Consider the following 18,865-nt stretch of genomic DNA (forward strand, 5'->3'; position numbering starts at 1 on the left):
GAAACAACATTGGTTCCACCTTTGCCTCTGGAATTACCTACTTCTCAAACGGAGACTGCACAAATGTTCTGGAAAAATCATTGCTCTCCGTTTGTCCTGAGCTTACGCTCTTACCTAAATGCCCCACGGCTCTGGCAGGGACGTAGTCGTGGCCTAAACAGGTCCGTACTGACCCGACACGGCTGCTCGCACGTTTTAAGATGCGGGCCCCCCCGCTGCTGGGATGCAGGTGACAGCGTGCCCATACACGCAGGGCTCTGTGATAAAGAAGAACCCCGCCATAAGGCTGCTGAAGGGAGTGGGATTGCAGCCAAGCAGCACTCGAGCCCGCACCGCTTCCCACGCCCCGCACGGCGCAGGGTGCAGCTGCCGGCCAGGCCACGGAGGTGACCTCGGGGACGGGGCTCTCCAGAGCGACCGCGCCGCGGCTGGCCCCGACAGGCCCGTGGCAGGCTAGCACTGGTCTCCCCGGAGCCCCGCTCGCTCGCAGGTCTGAGAGCTAAAGGCGGCTCTTCGAGCCACCGGCTGCGCCGAGCGCAGCTGAAGAACGGCAGCGGCTCCGGCCGGGCTCCGCTCGCCGCCCACCGCCGGGCTTGGGCGGTGACGGGCGGCTCGCCCGAAACGTGCCCACACCCCACCTGCCGCCTTACCGGGGCTGCCGCTCCGCGGCCGCGCAGGACGCCGGCAACGCCACTCTCACTCTCGCCCTCGCCGCAGCGCGGCGGGACGCGGCGACCCGGCCCCTGCTCCGGGCTGAACCGGGCTCCGGGCTGCGCGGCGCCAGGGGCTACGGGCGGTGCCGGGAACGGGGCGCTGAGGGAAAGGCGAGATGTCCCGCCCGCCGGCTGAGCCCCGCGCCGAGCGGCGGGAGAAGAGAGCGGGACCGCCCACGGCCAAGACCCCCCCAAAATGGCAGCCACGCGACACTCTGGCGCTGCCCAGCTAAAACTCTATGGCGGCGCGGCCTCTCTTGCCCCGGAGCGGAAGTGCCACGCCGGAAGCGGGGGGAGCGGCACGAGCCGGAAGGGAGCGTGGCGGCCGCTGGCAGGTGCGGTTACCACGGCGACCCGCGCGCGGGGTGGGGGCGCGTGCGGCGGCGCCTGAGGCGGCTGGGCGCGCGGCGGGGCGGCCCCGGCCCGTGAGGGGGGCGGGGGAGCCGCCGGCGGGGGCCCGGGGCCGCCTCTCTCAGGGTGCCGCCGCCGCCGCCGCCGCCGCCGTCGTGCGGGGGGGGCCGGGAGCGGCCGCGGGGCTCGGTGGGCCCCGGGGGCGGTTACGGCAGGGCAGGTTGGGTGGAAGCGGGCGGCCGGTGCCGGGCACCCCTACGCCGTGCGAGGAGGAGCGTCGCTGCGAGGTCGGCACCGCTGCGGCGCGTCGCAGCCCGGTGGAGCGCGGTGCGGTGGTGGTGGGGCCCCTCGAACGGCGTGCGGCCTCTGCGCTCCGCTGTGTCGGCCGTGCGAGCGGAGAGCGACTGGAGAGCTTCAGAGACCGCACTCGGGGGTTAAACGCCCTTCGCCATTAACGAACAGACATCCCAATTTTTAAATTTTTTTTTTTTGAGTCATCGGCGTTGTCTGCGTTGCCGCTATTCAGTTAGTGTGCCTGGCATCAGAAGCGTAGGGTGACGGGTAAGGTTTCTGTGAAAGCACGCTGGATATTGACTAGTAGCTAGAATAAATTATTTCTAGTCAGAGGTCTTCAAGCATGTGATTTAGGACTCGTCAGTTAAACGCCATGTTTTAGTTTCAGTATCTAGCACGGCAACATGATACCGTGCTTTAAAATACAGTGCCTACAGAAGCTCTCCGGGCGTTATCAGTGGTCTTCACTGTTCACAATGCTCGGTTCAGAGAGATACCTTACTTTGGTGTTGTGGCCTTGACGCTGGGAGTTGGCATCTTTGTCCAAGTAGTAAGTGTTTTTTCTTTTGCCCTTCCCTGAAGTGAAGCGTTTTACCCGCTTGCTACCAGGCAGAGTTCACAGTACATGGCAGAGGTCAGTGCTCTCACAGTCTGTCAGGACCTGTGGCTATGGGATGATTTCTTTCTTTCTTTCTCTAAGTCAGGATGTGCAAGTTTCCGGAAGTCAACTGTATTTTAAACTGAGTAATTGGAGGAAAAATAAGGAGGAAAGATATTTACGAAACAAATGAGGCTTGAAAAATCCACTTTACAATGTCGTAATTCAGATTGTTTTTTGCTTTGTTACCTCACACAGAACACAGTTGGATCCCCTCATGTCACTTATGTTTATTCCCGTGCCTCTTACCTCTTCTGTTCTCCATGGTGTATTTTTATTTTTCTTTGAGATACTGGTCTTTTCTTTGTTTTATGGCTATTATTATTCAGGGAGTGTAGATATTTCTAATCTGCAGGTTTTCAGTTGACTAAACTGGTGTCAGGTGACAGATGTGTCCTCCCCCCCCTTTCATATAGAAGAAGGCTTTTATTACAGTCTTTCACAGAATGAGAAAACAGGCATGAGAGAGTAGCGTGGGAGTTTTAATCGTAAGAATGCAGTACAGCATATTGATTTACATGTTCCAAACTACTGTGTATGATTTGCAGTGAATAAGAAGGACCCAATTCTGGGAGGAAATGCAAACCTTGGTTTTCTGTTGCGCTTGGCGGAAGCTAAGGCTTCACTCCACAAATATTGACCGAGCTTCCTCCTCTGCACACAGCGAGTGGTAGTTGTAACCGTTCCGTGTCATGTGATGCCATCTGTCTGCTTCCCAGGTGCAGCATAAAACAAATGCCAAGTGCAGCTGAGCAAGTTGCTCTTTGTATATTCTAGCAGGGCATTTCTGTTTTTATTCTGAAAGAAAGGACATTGAGATACAGAAAGAGCAATGGGTGAGTGATTGCTGGTGAACTTTTAGCTGGAGTAGTGTAAATTTTTAAAGGGAGTAGGATGAGGTTGCTTTGTCTGTCTCTCTATATATACACACAGGTAGAGCTATAGCTACAGATACATAACATATATGCAAAGACTATTTTTTATGTTGAGATCATAATGAGAAAGAGACACGATTTAGATCCTGACAGGCTGTTGGGTGTGATATACCTGGAATTTGAGTGGGCTGTTTTTCCAGTTGGGGGGGGCGAATGCAAAATGAATTATCCAGAAAAATATTAAGAAGTGAGAGAGTGCCTGGGTGTATATTACACTCTAGCCAGAGAGAGGGGAAAAAAGCTTGAATTTTTGGAGACCACAATGGAAAACTAAGAGGAGAATTCAAGTCTTCCATAAGCTTATGAGTTGTGGGCAAGGAAAGTCCACTCAGCTGTGTTATGGTGAATAGGTCAGAGTATATAGGCATGAAAGTACACATGAAGGACAATAAATAAATGGCTTTTTTTTTTTCCCCTGGCTCATTTCTCACAGTAAGTTGTATCATTTGAGTCTATCTTCATTATTTTTTTCATTTTTCAGCTTCTAAAGTTGGTGGCACTTAGTGCATCCAGGAAATGCTTGTTTCTTCATTCCCCAGAGAAGAAGTCCGCTGTACCCAGCAGAACCTAAAGGGCTGACTAGGGAACTTTAACTTTGTCTGCCTCTTCTGACACTGGTTAGTACACCAGCTGATGTATCTGTGCAAATATAAACTGTGACTGTACTTCCCATAAAATGAACAGTGGGTTGGTTTTCCACCTAATTTGAAATATGCAGTTTGTAATACCTCTTCTTAAACCAAGTAGTATATGATGTGGGTGTCCCAGAACAGAAGCAAGTTTATTTGAAAGCATAAACATAGAGGAAGCTGGAATTGATTTAGGTTTAATTGCAGCTCAGGAGTCAGATCTTAAAATCCTTGTCTCTTTCCACATTTTCATAGTATTTTTGATTTTGTAAGCCCAGGTGAGACTGATTATCTCACTGATGCATTGCATTAAATGGGCCACTGAGTCTTAAAATATGCCTTAATATATTTGAATATGTGAGATTCTGTATTCATAAAAAGAGACAATGCAAAACAAACTTTTTTTTCCTTCGTCGTTTTAGGCTTCTATAAAATGGGAATACTTATTGCAGTTCTTGGAATCTGGTTCAGCTCTTCACTTGTAAAAGGAGATTCTAAGGCTGTGACAACATCTCTAACTACAAAGTGGTCTTCGACTCCTTTATTACTTGAAACAAGGTAAGTATGTTGTGATTTTTCGTTGACAAATCAGAATATGCTTAGAGGATAAAGTAACGTGTTCTCTTTTTCATTTGTTTTGCGGTGCTTTGCTGGTTGTTACTAATTCATTGGCAGTAGTAACAGTTGAACATGATCATTGCTGTGCTTGGGGAGATGGGATGAATTTTTTAAAGGAGATAGTTTTTTGCATGATAAATTCTTTCATTGTCCATTAGAACAAACATTAATAACAATGAATAATTCCATAGTAAGTATTTTTTGCCGTATGAAGTTTTACTCAGCGCACTAGATAGAGAGGTTTAGCATGGTCTTGTAAGATTCCATAGTAAAAGATTTTTTACTTCAATGATGACTGTAGGTTTTGATACATATCTGTTGCTCACGTATGTTTAGCTCAGTTAAGCTTGAGTTTAACTTTGTTCATGTGAGTTGTGCATTGATTATCTAAAGTCAACCACTTTGTTAAGAGTTGTGCAAGTCAGCCTGGGGAGATTTCTTCTATGGTATTAAAGACTTTTTTTTTTTTGCTTGCTTGTTTGTTTTAAAAAGTTGCTATTTAAAAAGAAAAAAGAAAGCAAAGTGCTGTCTTTTCACCGCCAGTCTACCTAGCACCTTAGAAGTCCCCATCATTTAATTTTCCGGTATTCTAATTTGGAGATGTCTATGCAAAATAGAACTTTCAGACTTTTATGTAAGTGTGGGCGTGTTTTAATTTTGTATCACTTAAGGGTGTTGCCACATAAGGAATTCTGCCTGTGTTATAGCAGACTGGTTCACATGAAAATAGTTGAGCATTGATGGGTTTCATTCAGATGGGCATGGCTTTGGGTGGTAGGACAGGTGTGTCCTAGGTGAAATTACTTTTCTGTAATCTTCTCTATAGAAGCTGAAGTATGAAGACTGAAAAATCCTTAAGCAGTAAAATGCAAAGCTCAGGTGTTAATGTCAGGATTTAAATACCCTGACAATGCAAGACTTTTGCTGGGGAAAAGCTCACCCTAAGAGACTGTGAAATAGTAAGCAAATAATTAAAATAATGTGCCAAAGGCTTGATATATAACCTAACCATTATATGCAAAGACTTTGGGTAAGTAGGATTGTTCATCTGGGGTGAACTGCAGAATGATACAGCACTGCAGTGTAAAATCATTCCTGCTGTTCAATTTACTTAGCCCAGCACTGCAATTCATTACCCAATTGTTCAAGAAGTACTTATCGCCTTAGGTTAGAACAGGTTGAAATGAACACACAAGCTATTGCGGCAGGTAGTAGGCTCCAAATCTTGTGTTGTAGCATCCTTTAGCATGTGAAGCATGTTACAAGTTTAGACATGATAAAGTATTTGTTGTTAGCAATGTTCATTTTTACTACCTAACGTTGTATACCTGCCTAGTCATATGCTTAATATATGGTGAATTACAACTTCATGATTTGAAGCTGTGACTTCTCCTTTTGCTCATTTAAAAACAAACAAACAAAAAAACCCCACCAAAGCTAGTAGTTCCAACAAACTACAGTTTGTTACAGCAATGAAAACAAAAATGTATGTTTTTCTTAAAAGATAGCTAGCAAAGAAATGCATTAGGGAGGAGAGCTCCCAGCATGTACACTGCTGTCTGTCAGTGGTCTTTGAGAGATTATTAGGTGCTTTACGGGCTTCTTTCATGTACTATGTGTTTGTCCTGGCCTGCAACTATTGTTTGTTTAGGTGTGTTTGTTTTTTAGCTTTCCTGGTCTGCTTTTTCTAGTAACATATGGTTTTCTGATATAGGTAAACATATGGTAGGAGCTAACTTCCTGTAAAGCTTTACAAAGTATTAGAATTGTACCTTGAGAGAAAACTCATAGATCTAGCTAACTCTTCTCTTCTTACTCAGTGAATTTTTATCAGAAGAAGGTCAAGAAAAATTCTGGAATTTTGTTGAAGCCAGTCAAAATATTAAGACATCTGAACATGATGGTAAGTTTTCATAATCTTTTTCTTGATGATGACTGATAGTTGACACAGTTGAAAAATAAACTAAAATGTTTTGTCTTCCGTTGTGTTAGTATTGTACAAGTCAAATGAGGACTGATTTCAGTAATGTTTTTACGGTGAAGTGCTCAAGGCTTTTGGATATCCGTTTGACAAAAGCTGTAGTGGATGACTCTGAAACATGTTTTACTTGCCAGTTTCTGTTTCAATGTGAAGCATAAAATATTGTAAATGCTTTTTCTCTGTGTTTCTATTTCTCAACTGAAATTAAATGGGAGCTTTTAACTGTTTCCTTCCTCCCCAAGCCTATGTTTGCATCCTCAGGAAAGAATGTAAGTGTACTCTCATGGATCTCTATTGAAGTTCACTCTCATCCACCTGTAGAACCGGCTGTAATGAAAATTGAGGACAAACAGTCACGTGCATATTTACAATTAATGCCATGGGCTTCTGTTAGTATAACTCACAATTAGGATGAAAAGCCCCTCTTCAATGAGAATATGGTATAGAAAAATAACTGCTTGTACTTTGACTTTGCAGGTAGTGATTATTCTTCTTACCATGAAATGCTGAAAGTAGCCTGCCAGAGCCTGTCACCTTTGCAGCAGAATTTGCTGAAATTTTCCTTGTCTTTACGCTCTTATTCTGCAACAGTTCAAGCTTTTCAACAGGTTAGTACAGTATGGGGGAACTCCTCAAATGATTTGGAGAGCATTACGTAAGGCTGAGGAAGGACTGAGCTGTGTAAGGAGACATTTGAGTATATAAAAAATCTTGAACTCATTAAGTGCTTCATACATCTGAGTTGAAGAGCATATGTATATTCTAATTTCATTGGGTGCCAAATTTGAGTCCATCTGTCAAGAGTAGACTAAAGAATTGGGATTTGGAAATGTCTGCATATCTTTGATGCCTGCTGCACTAATAAACGTGTAAAGATTTTTATGAGGAAAATCCCTATGGCTCCGTTGGTATTTGTGATGCTGCTGCTGTTCCCATTATTCAGTTGTACTTACCTGAAGATACTAATCCATGGATACATAACTCTAATGATTAGAACACATAAATGGAAGCTAGTTGCACTCTCTGTTCTCTTTCAAACTTGGGGTATCATATAGTTCATTGCAAATTGTCTTGCTTTATCTTCAAGTATTGTCTTGCTTTATCTTCAAGATAATGTGCTTTATCTAAGGAATACTAGGAGACATCTTCATTTTTCATCTGGAATAATTTTATCATTTGATGTTTAACAAATATAGAGGTTTCTGATGTGTAATGCAAAAAAACCCCAACTAAAACCCCCACAATTGCAAGCCTCACTTTTTGTACCTGGAACTAATATTACAGTTAATAGTAATAGAATGGAAAACTATTTGTAATAAGTTAAGACTTAATTCTCAATTTTTACCTTGCATTTAAATTATGTAATAAACAGGGAAGAAGTACTAGTTTAGAATTTAGGAAATCGAAGAAGAGCAATTGCTACAGAGCTATGCTGTTATCATTTTCACTTCTTCGAAGGGCAAACATTCAACCTACTTTATGAAAAATATTTTAACACAGATAGCAGCAGATGAACCTCCACCAAAGGGCTGTACCCTGTTTTTTGCTGTGCATGGGGAGAAGACGTGTGAATTTGACTCTCTTGGAAACCTTTTACAGACAGCTTCAGAAAGGTATTTGCTTGATTTCCTATCATTGGATTAGCTCTTAAAATTTAACCTAGTTAGACTTACTGCTGTAAAGAGACTGTAATAAACCAGTCGTTTCTACATTCCTCAGGGTTGATTTATACTGTCCGTTCTTGTATAGACTGGCAATCTCCTATTTCTTATTAATCCAGATTGGAATGATTGTTTCCTTATCCCTTGCTCTTTGATATCCTGCTAGGAGGAGGGATGCTTTGAAAGTGCACGGGGAAAGTTGGAAGCAATTTGTTGAAGGACAGTAGGAATTCTCAGGAATATGTAAAGCCTTTAGTATGTAGGGAGAATAGAAAGAGCTGGGCTGCATATTAAAATGAAGGTTAATATAACAGAGACATTTCATAAATGGCTTGAAGCATGCATAGTATTTTTTCCCTATGTAATTTTCTCAGCATTAACAAAGAAAACTATTACCACACAATATATTTCAAATTCAGATTTTTTTATGAGAACAGAACTTGATTGTAACTTTTGTTGATTATAACAAAAAGAAACTGTGAAGTATAATAACTCTTTAGAAAAAAAAACCCTTAAATTTCATTTTGTCTTGATAGTAATCTTGGTAGTTTTGGTTTTTGTAAGCATAAAAGATTTTTTTGTCAATGTGCAGACATATGGCATCTATAGCTCACATGCTGTTCTTCGACTCACTGGGAATATTTTAAATATTTCATTGTATTTTAGGCAAAATTTAAAAACAGAAGTTGAAAATAGTCTTCTCACTCACTTTCTTGTTTGTGTACTAAGCCAAGGACAGGGTCCTCTTGAATTTGAGTTCCTGGAACATTTGCTCTGTTAGCCTTTTACTTTTTTTTATACAGAATTTATGAATCACCATCGGGGGAAAAAAAAGTTAATTGAAAATATAAGGGAAGTGGTTAATTTTTAAAATAAGGATCATATTAGATGCAAAATAGCACCTAGCTACTTGTTTCATTTTCATATGTCCATTTTTAACAAGGCTTTATCAACATGCATTCAGGTGCTCCTGACCTTGATAGTACATGGGAATAGCTTGACATATGTATTCAGTGAAGACAGGAACAGTGATTAAACGTGAGAAAAATAAATTTTGCATCTTGCATTAAGTGAGGAAATGCTATGAATCACAGTGTCATAATCTTCAATGTTTACTCTTAGGCCAAAGCCATTTTTGTTCAAAGGGGACCACAAATACCCAGTGTCAAACCCTGAAAGTCCTGTCGTCATACTTTACGCTGAGATTGGCTCAGAGGAGTTCTACAGGTACCATAAGAGGCTTGTTTTAAGGGCTGAGGCAGGAGAAATCACTTATGTCCTCAGACACTATATTGCTGTAAGTATATTTGTGCATTGTAACAAAGGTATTTGACATGGAAAGAGTAACTGGCCTGGGTTTTAAAAAAGAAAAATGGCCTAAGTTTGTTCCCTTTAAATTGTCATTTGCATAATGTGTTGCTGCTTGATATTTATTTAGAATACTCAAAGTTTATTTTTTATTGCATGTAGCTGAGGAAGTCAGGATATTTAAAATTTCACGATTATTTAAATAAGAGGATCATTTGATTTTACAAATGCGGAGTTAAACTCCAGATGAATTACAGAGTTTAATCTAAAAAAACGTTGCTCTACCTGTATTAGATTATAGGAGATAGATAGTCAGATCTTTCCACAGTCAGGCTACTTAGTTACTTGATATGAAAAGCAGGCATTAACCTTAAGTTACCATTCTGAAATGAAAGGTATTGTTTCTGTAGCAGTTTTATTACAGAATCACTTACCAACCCTCGTGCAATTTATCCTGGTTTCCATCTCCCTCCCCTAAATTGCCCATAACTACTGGATTAGTGTTTAACTCTACATTTCAAAAGCTCTGAGAAATTTGAGTTGACTTTTTTCCTGAATATTGCTTAATGTTGCTAAAACCTGCAGTGTAGCAGGTAGTAGCCAGACTTGAATGCAAAAAAAGCATCAGCTGGTTCACTTCTAGTGACATTTGCACTTTTGATAAAATAAAGTCATACATTGCATACACCACTTTCCTTTTAAAAAGTAATTTTTTTGTCATGTTGGGAGGAGTGTTTACATTTAAAATTAAGTATATTACACAATAGATCTTGATACAGTTGTGTGACTCCTGTATACTTCAAAATACTTTTAACAAGTGATCATGTTTGTTTCCCATTGAAGTCAGAACTAATTATGTGTCTCTCGAGTCATTGATTTATCAATTTTTTGTAATTCTCTGTAACTCTTCAGTGAATGTTTCATTTTTGAATATCACAGTTGAAGTTCCTTTCCCTTCTCTATCTGATTTGATGATGTGAGTCTATCCTGCTCTACTTAGCTTATACACTGAATCCTGAAAACATTGGTTTGTGTTCCTTTTTGTTTTGTGGTTTTTGGTGGGTTTTTTTGTTCATAGAGTTACCTTTGCTCTCTGAACTTCAAAAATTTTTGTTGAAATACAATAGGAAATATAATTATTACAGTACATTACTGCAGAAACACTCATTGTATTTGTTTCTCACTTACACATTACCAGTTATGTCTGAAATGCGCACCAGCTTGAGACTTCTGAGCTTTGGGAAATGGCAGCTTTTAATCTGTACATCAAAACAAAGAGTGGCAATGTTGTACTGTTTGCTTTTCCTTACAGAATCCCAGTAAAGAAAAAGTCTACCTCTCCGGCTATGGTGTGGAACTGGCTATTAAAAGTACGGAATATAAGGCCAAGGATGATACACAGGTGAAAGGTGAATTATTATTTTAATGTGAACATTTTAATTTTGCAAAGATAATTTTATGTTTCTTTTAATATGAATGACTGTTTGTCTGAATTGCAGATATTCTTCTTTTTTTAGCTCTGAAATCACTTCTCTTCCTTTCTTTTTTGGGATTATGTTCTTTATGAAGTGTATCTTTGCCATGGCACTTGTCTTCTGTCTTTGTGAAATGCTGGGCACAATGGAGTCATGACTCTGGACTAGATCTTAGTAATGGCACTACTAATGCAACTGATTTTTTACCAGATAACCAGATTCTCTGCAGATGTAAAGCAATTCCTCTACCTTAATTTGCCTTAGCTTATCCATCCTCAGAGTAGAATGTGTTTCCCATTCTTGTTCTTTGGGAAAACAGAACTTAGAATTCTGCATGACTTTTTGCTTTTGCTGCTTTCTTTAGAGCACTGATCTCTGCTTTGCAAACTCTCATACACCTACTAAAACTATCTTGTTAGGGTAAATCTGTGTGTATATACTTTTTATTTAGACGTTCACACGCACATATAAAACCCCAGAATTTCCTGCTTTTATCTTGGACTTAAGTAAAAGAAAAACTTTTTTTTTTCTTTTTTCATTCAAGATAACAGTTGTGGAGAACAGAACTCAGATTTTGAATTGGGTTCTTCAGGATTTTGCAGTTTTATCAGCTTCTAGATACAGATCTAAACTCTGACTCAGAATATTTTGCCACCATCTAGAGTATAGACACATAAAAACTTTGGTCTTTATTTGTAAAAGTATTTAATTTTAAGACAAACTAACATACTAGAGGAGGTGATCCAACTTAAGATTTCTATTACTGTGTGAGAATTTCCATTAATTTGTCATCAAAAAGTCATGCAAAAGCCCTGATATTGTTTGTAGAATAGGACATTGGAGGCCTTTGTCTCTTCAGGTGGGGGGGGAAGTAATTGTGCGGAAGATTTGTTATTTCTAAACTTGAGAAGTTTTATACAATATTGATGTAGTAATCTAACAGGTTTTACAAAATGGACAAACTCTACTTGCATTGTTACGAGCTGCAAACAGCTCATAGATAGTAAGCTGCACATTAGAGGTATGTGGTTCTCATTTAGCTCCTGTCTGATTCTGGGAAAGTTCTGACTAGGCAGTCTTTTATTCGTGCCTGTGCTGTTTTGGCTTGTCCAGAAGCAAACACTCATCTAAAAGGTCAGGACCTTTAGTTAGACTTGAGCATAAAACATCTAGATTGGAGCTGGCTTGTGTCCAGCTAGTTAGGAGATTGTGTGAGTCTTTTGCACAGATTCCTTGTTGATGTTTAAGCCCAGAATTGGATTTTATTTGGACACTGTTTTTTATCATGTATTTTGGGGCTAAAATCAGGGTTGTGTTCTCTCATGGTTTAACCCCAGCCGGCAACTAAGCACCACACAGCCACTCGCTCACTCCCCCCTGGTGGGATGGGGGAGAGAATCAGAAGGGTAAAAGTGAGAAAACTTGTAGGTTGAGATAAAGACAGTTTAATAGGTAAAGCAAAAGCCGCACACGCAAGCAAAGCAAAACAAGGAATTCATTCATTGCTTCCAATCAGCAGGCAGGTGTTCAGCCATCTCCAGGAAAGCAGGGCTGCATCACACATAATGGTTACTTGGGGAAGACGAATGCCATCGCTCCAAACGCATCCTCCCCTTTCTTCTTCTTCCCCCAGCTTTATATGTTGAGCATGATGTCATATGGTATGGAATAGCCCTTTGGTCAGTTGGGGTCAGCTGTCCTGGCCATGTCCCCTCCCAACTTCTTGTGCACCGCCAGCCTACTCACTGGTGGGGTGGTGTGAGGAGCAGAAAAGGGCTTGACTGTGTGTAAGCACTGCTCAGCACTAACAAAAACATCCCTGTGTTATCAACACTGTTTCCAGCACAAATCCAGAACATAGCCCCATACTAGCTACTATGAAGAAAATTAACTCTATCCCAGCCAAAACCAGCACACGTTCACAATTGAAGTTTAGCACTTACTCTACAAAGCTGGCATGTCCTGAAAGTTCTTAGGTCCTAGTGAATTCCTCTGCAGTGCCTAGGTCTCTGAGTTTTCCACTCATCTTAAGCTTTTCCTTCTCAATAATCCAACTTGGTTTTATTTCAGCTGTTACGGTGTTCATTTATAAAGGTAACGTTTCTTGGATACAGGTTTAAAAGTAAACCTGAAACTTGCGCTTTCTTTCTTCTTTTCGGTTACTGCAGTGTAGTTTTGTTAAACTAATGAAAACGAGTGTGAGAACTGTTTCTGAACAGTTTGGTATAGTGTTGCTGTCTTTGTTTATAGGCACAGATGTGAATGCTACAGTAATAGATGAAAATGACCCTATTGATGAAGTGCAAGGATTTCTGTTTGGAAAACTAAGGTAAAACTCAGTTGTAAGTTTTTGGTCTTTGTCATATCAAAAAACTTGATGCAGAGATGCTGATCTTTTGCTTAGTTGCTATTTTTTAAATGTCTGAGTAATCCATATGTGTTAGCAGCATATTTTTTCATATGTTAGTTTCTTTGAATTAGCAGCAGACTTGCTTATAGGAAACCACAGAAGTTGTTTTACCCTCATACCCTTTTAGGCAGTTGTATCCTGACTTGACAGAAGAGCTGAAAGAGCTCAGAAAACACCTGGTGGAAAGTACCAATGAAATGGCACCTTTGAAAGTATGGCAGTTACAAGGTAATCTGTATGAAGACTTTCAGTATTGTACTGCAAAAACTTAATGTAAACATACCTTCTTGTGTTCTACACAAATGAGGTTGCGAGTGGCTGCGTACAGTTGAGAGAGTTTGACTGTAAATTCCTGCATTGGAAAATACTGGATTTTCTAAAGCGCCTTTGTAGAGTCCTGTTGAAATAGCTTTTAGAAAGATTGTTTCACAGGACTTCTGAAATGAGGTTTGCTTTCTATATTGTGAAGTACAGTAAGCCACTTGCTCTTAAACTGACTACTTGTATGATCTGCTAAATGCAGAAAAGCAAAGGAAATGTAAAGTTTCTTTCCATTATCACGTTCTTGGTGTGGAAAGCTGAGATTTCTCAAGACCAAAGGAAAACTGTATTTCAAAAGCATCTGCATGCAACTCTGGCCTCTTTCCCTGGAAATCATCTGTAGAGGCCTGTGGAAAGGCTTTTCATCCTCTGAAAAAAGAGTAATTCGAAATGCTGAACATATGTTGTAGCCACAGAGAATCTGCCTGTATCCACCAGATGGCTGTTTATATTTCTAGCTTGTGAAACAAGTACCCAGACCCCTTCTGAAGGGCAGATCCTCCCACCTCAGCCAAAAACAAGGTGATGGTCTGGACTCATTGAAGCAACCTGTAGACAGGATACCTTGGTTCATTTTGAAAGGGTTACTTGCTTCAAGGCAACAAATAGAAGTTGAATACAAGGAAGAAGATTTAAAAAAAAGTATCTAAAGGCGCAGATAGAAAATGAATTTTCATAGGTAACAAATAAGCAAAAGATTTGAGAGCTAAAGTTGAGATCACTCTGCATTGGCTTGTTTTCATTTTAGAGTTCTTGACTTCTATTTTTTTCCCTTCTAGATTTAAGTTTTCAAACTGCTGCTCGCATTTTGACTGCTCCCCCTGTGGATGCTCTGATGGTCATGAAAGATCTCAGTCAGAACTTTCCTACAAAGGCCAGGTAACTTTAAGTATGAGTTCTAGAGAGTCTTCTTACTGACTTTTTTTTTTTAGCAGAACCTGAGACAGGCAGCATTGGTTGGGTTCGTGTCTGAGTTCCCAGTTAGCTGGAAGCAAACACTGGGGAATGTTTATGCAGAGTTGTTCTTCAGCCTATGGTTACAAAGAGGATCTTACAGTGTTTTTCTTAGATGGCAGTTGATGTGGACTGGTGGAAAATTTGACAGAATTATCCGTGCTGTTCCATTGTGAAATGCTTCTGAACCTTTTGCATCAAGTCCTCAAGAATTTATTGGATAGGTTTTCTGTTTGGTGGCTTTAAGGCTTATCTATTCACTGGATCCCACTCTTCTTCTGAGATCCACTTTGCCAAACAGCCCAGTCAATCTCATGTCAGAGACTGATGTGCAAGTCCACTGTTTTTTGCACTTTGTCAATGACTGTCTTGAGCATATTCAAATTAATTTCAAGAAATTCAGTCATAATCTGGCCTGCCCAACCAGTCTTATAAATAGATTTCTTTTGATAAACTCCATGACCTAGGTCGTGAAGATGATATTATAGGAGCTCCTCCTTTTTGAGTAGGTGCAGATACATCAGAGAGTAAAAAGAAACTGAATTCTGGTCTTATTTCCCAATAACTGATGTTAAGATTGTGTGATTTATAGCTTCTTAAGAAGGCATTGCACTCTCATTGCATTTTTAGTCAGATCTGTGAGCTGTACTCAGCCATTCTGTGATGACACAATCACTAGATCCAATATAAGGAAAGGAATGGGAACCCACAATGAGGAGTGAAATCCCCCTATTTTCTGCTGCCAGCCTCCACCTCTACCTTTCTGGCAGCTGCCCACTTTTATTATGGTTAATGTGAAATTAGACACTGAGAGTTGGCATGTGGTTAACATTTTTATGTTCTGTTGAACTACACAGCATAAGAAAAAACAGTGCATCCTACTGTTTAATGGTACCACAAAGTGCAAGTGCTTCCGATTGCAGCTCTTTATACTAGAAGACAAAATATATTTATATATAAGGTACAAAAAGTAGGATAAGTAGATATCTAATCTATCCATTAGATAAACAGAAAGATGATTCACAGCATCATGTTTTTACTTCCATAGAGCCATAACAAAAACAGTTGTTTCTTCGGAACTCAGAGCAGAAATTGAAGAGAACCAAAAGGTAATGCTTCCAGAAAGTAACACAGTGCTTTTGCACTTATGTTTTAATATAAATTCAAGCTTTGAAAATAATGATTCTATTTAAAAGTTTACATTTTGCTCAAAATAATGACCTGGTATTTTCACACAGAATTTTGTCATAGTATGCATCACAGGAATGTAGGAAGTAAAGAAGTAGTGGATTTTCAAACATGGATTAGGAGCGTAATTTAGCTTGTTCGCTCAAGTATGAAAATATTGGTCATAACTTCTTTGAGAGAGATCACTGTGTTGGGGGATGATGATATGGGATGTTGTTCACAGAGCTGCCCCTGCAGTGGTTGTTCACAGTAGTCAAGTGTTGGGATAGTTATTTGGCAAGTGCTTGGTTAATGTATATGAAAGTGACCTGTTCCGTATCTGAACTCTGAATCTGGTAACTGTATTTATTTATCTTTATAAAATTAACTTTGAATACAATGAAAGTACTTTGTTGTTAACCCTGGGGGAAAATGTTTATTTACAGAAAACATACAGTGTAGGTGTTCTTAGGATTTCCATGCAAACTGTCTTAATCTGATCTACAGGACAGGACTGTGTCAAAAATGAAGCAGTAGAAATTTTGATGTCTATGTCACATCAGTCTTTACTTAGTTTCTGAGTTACACATTTGTGGTGATGACTTGCCAGCTAAAGTTGTATAGAGATGGTTAATATGTTTCTTGTAGGACTGTGCCTGCTGGGTGGCCTTCTTTCAGTCTCTGACCTAGTTCTTATTTGAATGGTATAGCAGATGTGTAAAGTCTGAATGTCAGAGCACTACTCATCTTGGGTAATAATTAAAAAGAGGCTGACTTCAAGTTACTGATTTCAGGTTTTGATTGTATTCTGAACTTCTCAAAAGCAACTAGATAATAAGTGTGAGTGCTTTTTAGTGGAAGTTGAGAGTCAAAATGTAGTTATATTTTTAGATTATTTTAAAATGTCTGAGCTGGATGGAACGTAGCTTGTTAGAAAGCTATTGCTTGAAAAGCAAATATATTAAGCATCTTCTTACAGTTTTAAGGATGCAGAAGAAATTTAGTTCTCATTACCCAATTTGAGATGGTGCTTAGATATCTGAATTCATCAGTGTTTACAAGGAATTCACAGAATAAACTCAAAACCTTCTGCCACGGCTTAGAATGATTCATACTATGTGGAGGAAATGGTTCCAATGTTGGTGCTTTGAGAGTGAAACTAGTGAAGGAATAAAATTTAACAGCTATCCAAGTGAGTCTACATGTGGTTTCAAACAGAATCATAAAAAAACCCCAGGTTATGAGAGACCGCTGCAGGTCACTGAGTAGGCTCTGGTGTTTGTAGAAAATGTTTCAACAGCTCTGTTGTGTACTTAGCATTAGCAAAACACTGAAAAAAACAATAGCCACTTGGGAATTTTGTACAGGCTTTTGTACAGAATTTTGTACAATTAAAATACACCTGCTAGTGCAGTCTGGATAGAGTGCAAAATAGAAGTGTAAGATGGTAATAAAAGCAAAGCCAAACAGCTTTTGTTATATGATCTATGCTGATCTATTCATATACTTCAGTCTCACTTGGTATTAACAGGAAAACTACAAAGTATGTTAAGTACACACTTATGTCTTCGTTTAAAATCTAATCAATGATATTTGGCTAGTCTAGTAGTAAATGCAAAGTTACCTGAAATCTACTTAAAGTCCCCTGAGATTCCTGTTCTGAAAGAGAAATCCCTTGTTGTTCAATAGCGATAAAAACAGAAAAGAAGGGATGCGGTTTGACACTGTCGTCCGATGTGGTTCTGGAAGGGACAAAGTATAGAATGTAAGTGCAAGCTAAAGCTACCTGGTGGCTTTTCTGTTATGTGTTAGATCAGACTGGTCCACAGGTAAACCCATGATTTTGTGGATTCATTTTTATTCAAAGTATGTTTAGGCTACTAGATCCACATCTGGCTAGATCTAACCCTGCCCTTTAAAGCTATTCTTTGCATGACTCAGTTTGTGTGGATATTGATAGTGAAGTGCACTGCTATTAGTAAGTTATAGTTTACGATGTAATTATCCCAAAAAGATACAGTTTAACACTGCATGTACTGAGCTCTTCTCTGGGACCTTTTTTATTTAATAAAATATATAAATTCCTCCTGATTAGATGCTGCTTTCCTGTTCTTGGTACTTCACATGGTACTTTGCTATTCCTCTGTTTGCTTTGCTCACATTCTTCATGATATTAGTGTTTTTAAATATCCAAATGCTATGTTTCTCCTTCAGTGTTCCTCATGACTCTTAATCAAATTTTGTAACTGGTACTGCAAGACAAAAATGATGTTACTTTCTTCCCGTACCTTTTAAGTTTTTAAACAGAATTTTTCATGCTAGAATTGGGAAATTTGCTTCAGGAGGACTGTGTTTTATTCATCTCTCCTGATTCAAGATTGTTCTCTGTGGTGGTGCCTCAATGCAGGGGCAAGTATCGATTCAAATGGGGTACTGCTTAGAGGTACTTGGAAGAAATTCCAGAATATTGGTAAGACTTTGTCCATTTGTGTGCTGCCTGATTTTGGGGAGATCAGACTACAATGGCAGCTCATCTACTTTTCACTGATGATATATCACTAGGTCAGGACTTAACTGGTATCTTAAACACAGTAGTTAGTTTCGCTAGCAAGCGCCACACTATATCCAGCAGTTTAAGTCTGTTCTGCCCAGAACTGCATGTTAAAGAGCTAAGACAGGTAACTGGATGCTATTTGTCCATCTACTTTGTGGGCTGTCAGCTAAAAAAAAATTAAATTACTTCTCTCAAGCATTTCTAATTATTTAATCTGAGTATATTTAAAAAGTCTACTCAGGGACTTTCCAATGCACTACCGTATCATGTAGAAACAAACAGAAGTCCCATTTATGTATCTGTGCACTAAATAGCTTCAGTTGTTTTTTCCTCTGGTATGGATGTGCGCACAAAGTCAACAAGGACAACAAGTAGTTGAGAAGTAAAGTAATGCAATAAGGGAGACAAAACCTCCCAACTTTGACGCATTAAACTCTAGTAATTTTTTTCTGTGCAGGGCATCCTTCTAATGGCCTTCTACTTTCTTTCAGTATTTCAAAGGAACATTAGGATTACAACCAGGAGATTCTGCCCTGTTCATCAATGGACTACTTATTGATTTAGACACTCAGGACATATTTAGGTAGGAATGTTTTCTTTTTCAGAATAATTGTATCCTGTTTAGGAGCTTGCATCCTGCTTGTGCATAGATAATAAAATAATTTAGACAGTTTTGAACCTTCTTTACAAAGTCTGTATCTAGGCTAGGTTTAATTGTTAAGTACTAGAAAAAGCAAATCATGGCTCCTTCTCCTTGCAAGTGCATTTCTAACGAAAAAGCTGATGTGAAAACTGGAATACCCTTGAATATCAGAATGGGAAGTCACCTTTGTACT

The 18,865-nt window shown here is 39.9% G+C and overlaps 1 protein-coding gene across 3 annotated transcripts in view; it reads left to right on the plus strand.

Moving 5' to 3' along the window:
* The first annotated feature begins 1,312 nt into the window (after positions 1 to 1,312).
* Positions 1,313 to 18,865, plus strand: part of UGGT1 (UDP-glucose glycoprotein glucosyltransferase 1) — a 47,235-nt gene continuing 29,682 nt past the window's right edge. For 2 of the 3 annotated variants that reach the window (XM_072866771.1, XM_072866772.1), the window contains exons 1-13: positions 1,316 to 1,625; positions 3,433 to 3,568; positions 4,003 to 4,138; positions 6,019 to 6,101; positions 6,657 to 6,787; positions 7,680 to 7,792; positions 8,963 to 9,137; positions 10,461 to 10,557; positions 12,874 to 12,952; positions 13,161 to 13,261; positions 14,134 to 14,233; positions 15,357 to 15,417; positions 18,521 to 18,612. In XM_072866771.1, the coding sequence (XP_072722872.1) occupies positions 4,014 to 4,138; positions 6,019 to 6,101; positions 6,657 to 6,787; positions 7,680 to 7,792; positions 8,963 to 9,137; positions 10,461 to 10,557; positions 12,874 to 12,952; positions 13,161 to 13,261; positions 14,134 to 14,233; positions 15,357 to 15,417; positions 18,521 to 18,612 (1,157 nt within the window). In that variant the 5' untranslated portion in view covers positions 1,316 to 1,625; positions 3,433 to 3,568; positions 4,003 to 4,013. Of the gene's footprint in view, positions 1,626 to 3,432; positions 3,569 to 4,002; positions 4,139 to 6,018; positions 6,102 to 6,656; positions 6,788 to 7,679; positions 7,793 to 8,962; positions 9,138 to 10,460; positions 10,558 to 12,873; positions 12,953 to 13,160; positions 13,262 to 14,133; positions 14,234 to 15,356; positions 15,418 to 18,520; positions 18,613 to 18,865 lie in introns of all 3 variants that reach the window. The other variant, XM_072866773.1, reaches the window with a different exon arrangement.

Source organism: Ciconia boyciana, chromosome 7, assembly GCF_034638445.1.
Source record: "Ciconia boyciana chromosome 7, ASM3463844v1, whole genome shotgun sequence".
Lineage (NCBI taxonomy): Eukaryota > Metazoa > Chordata > Aves > Ciconiiformes > Ciconiidae > Ciconia > Ciconia boyciana.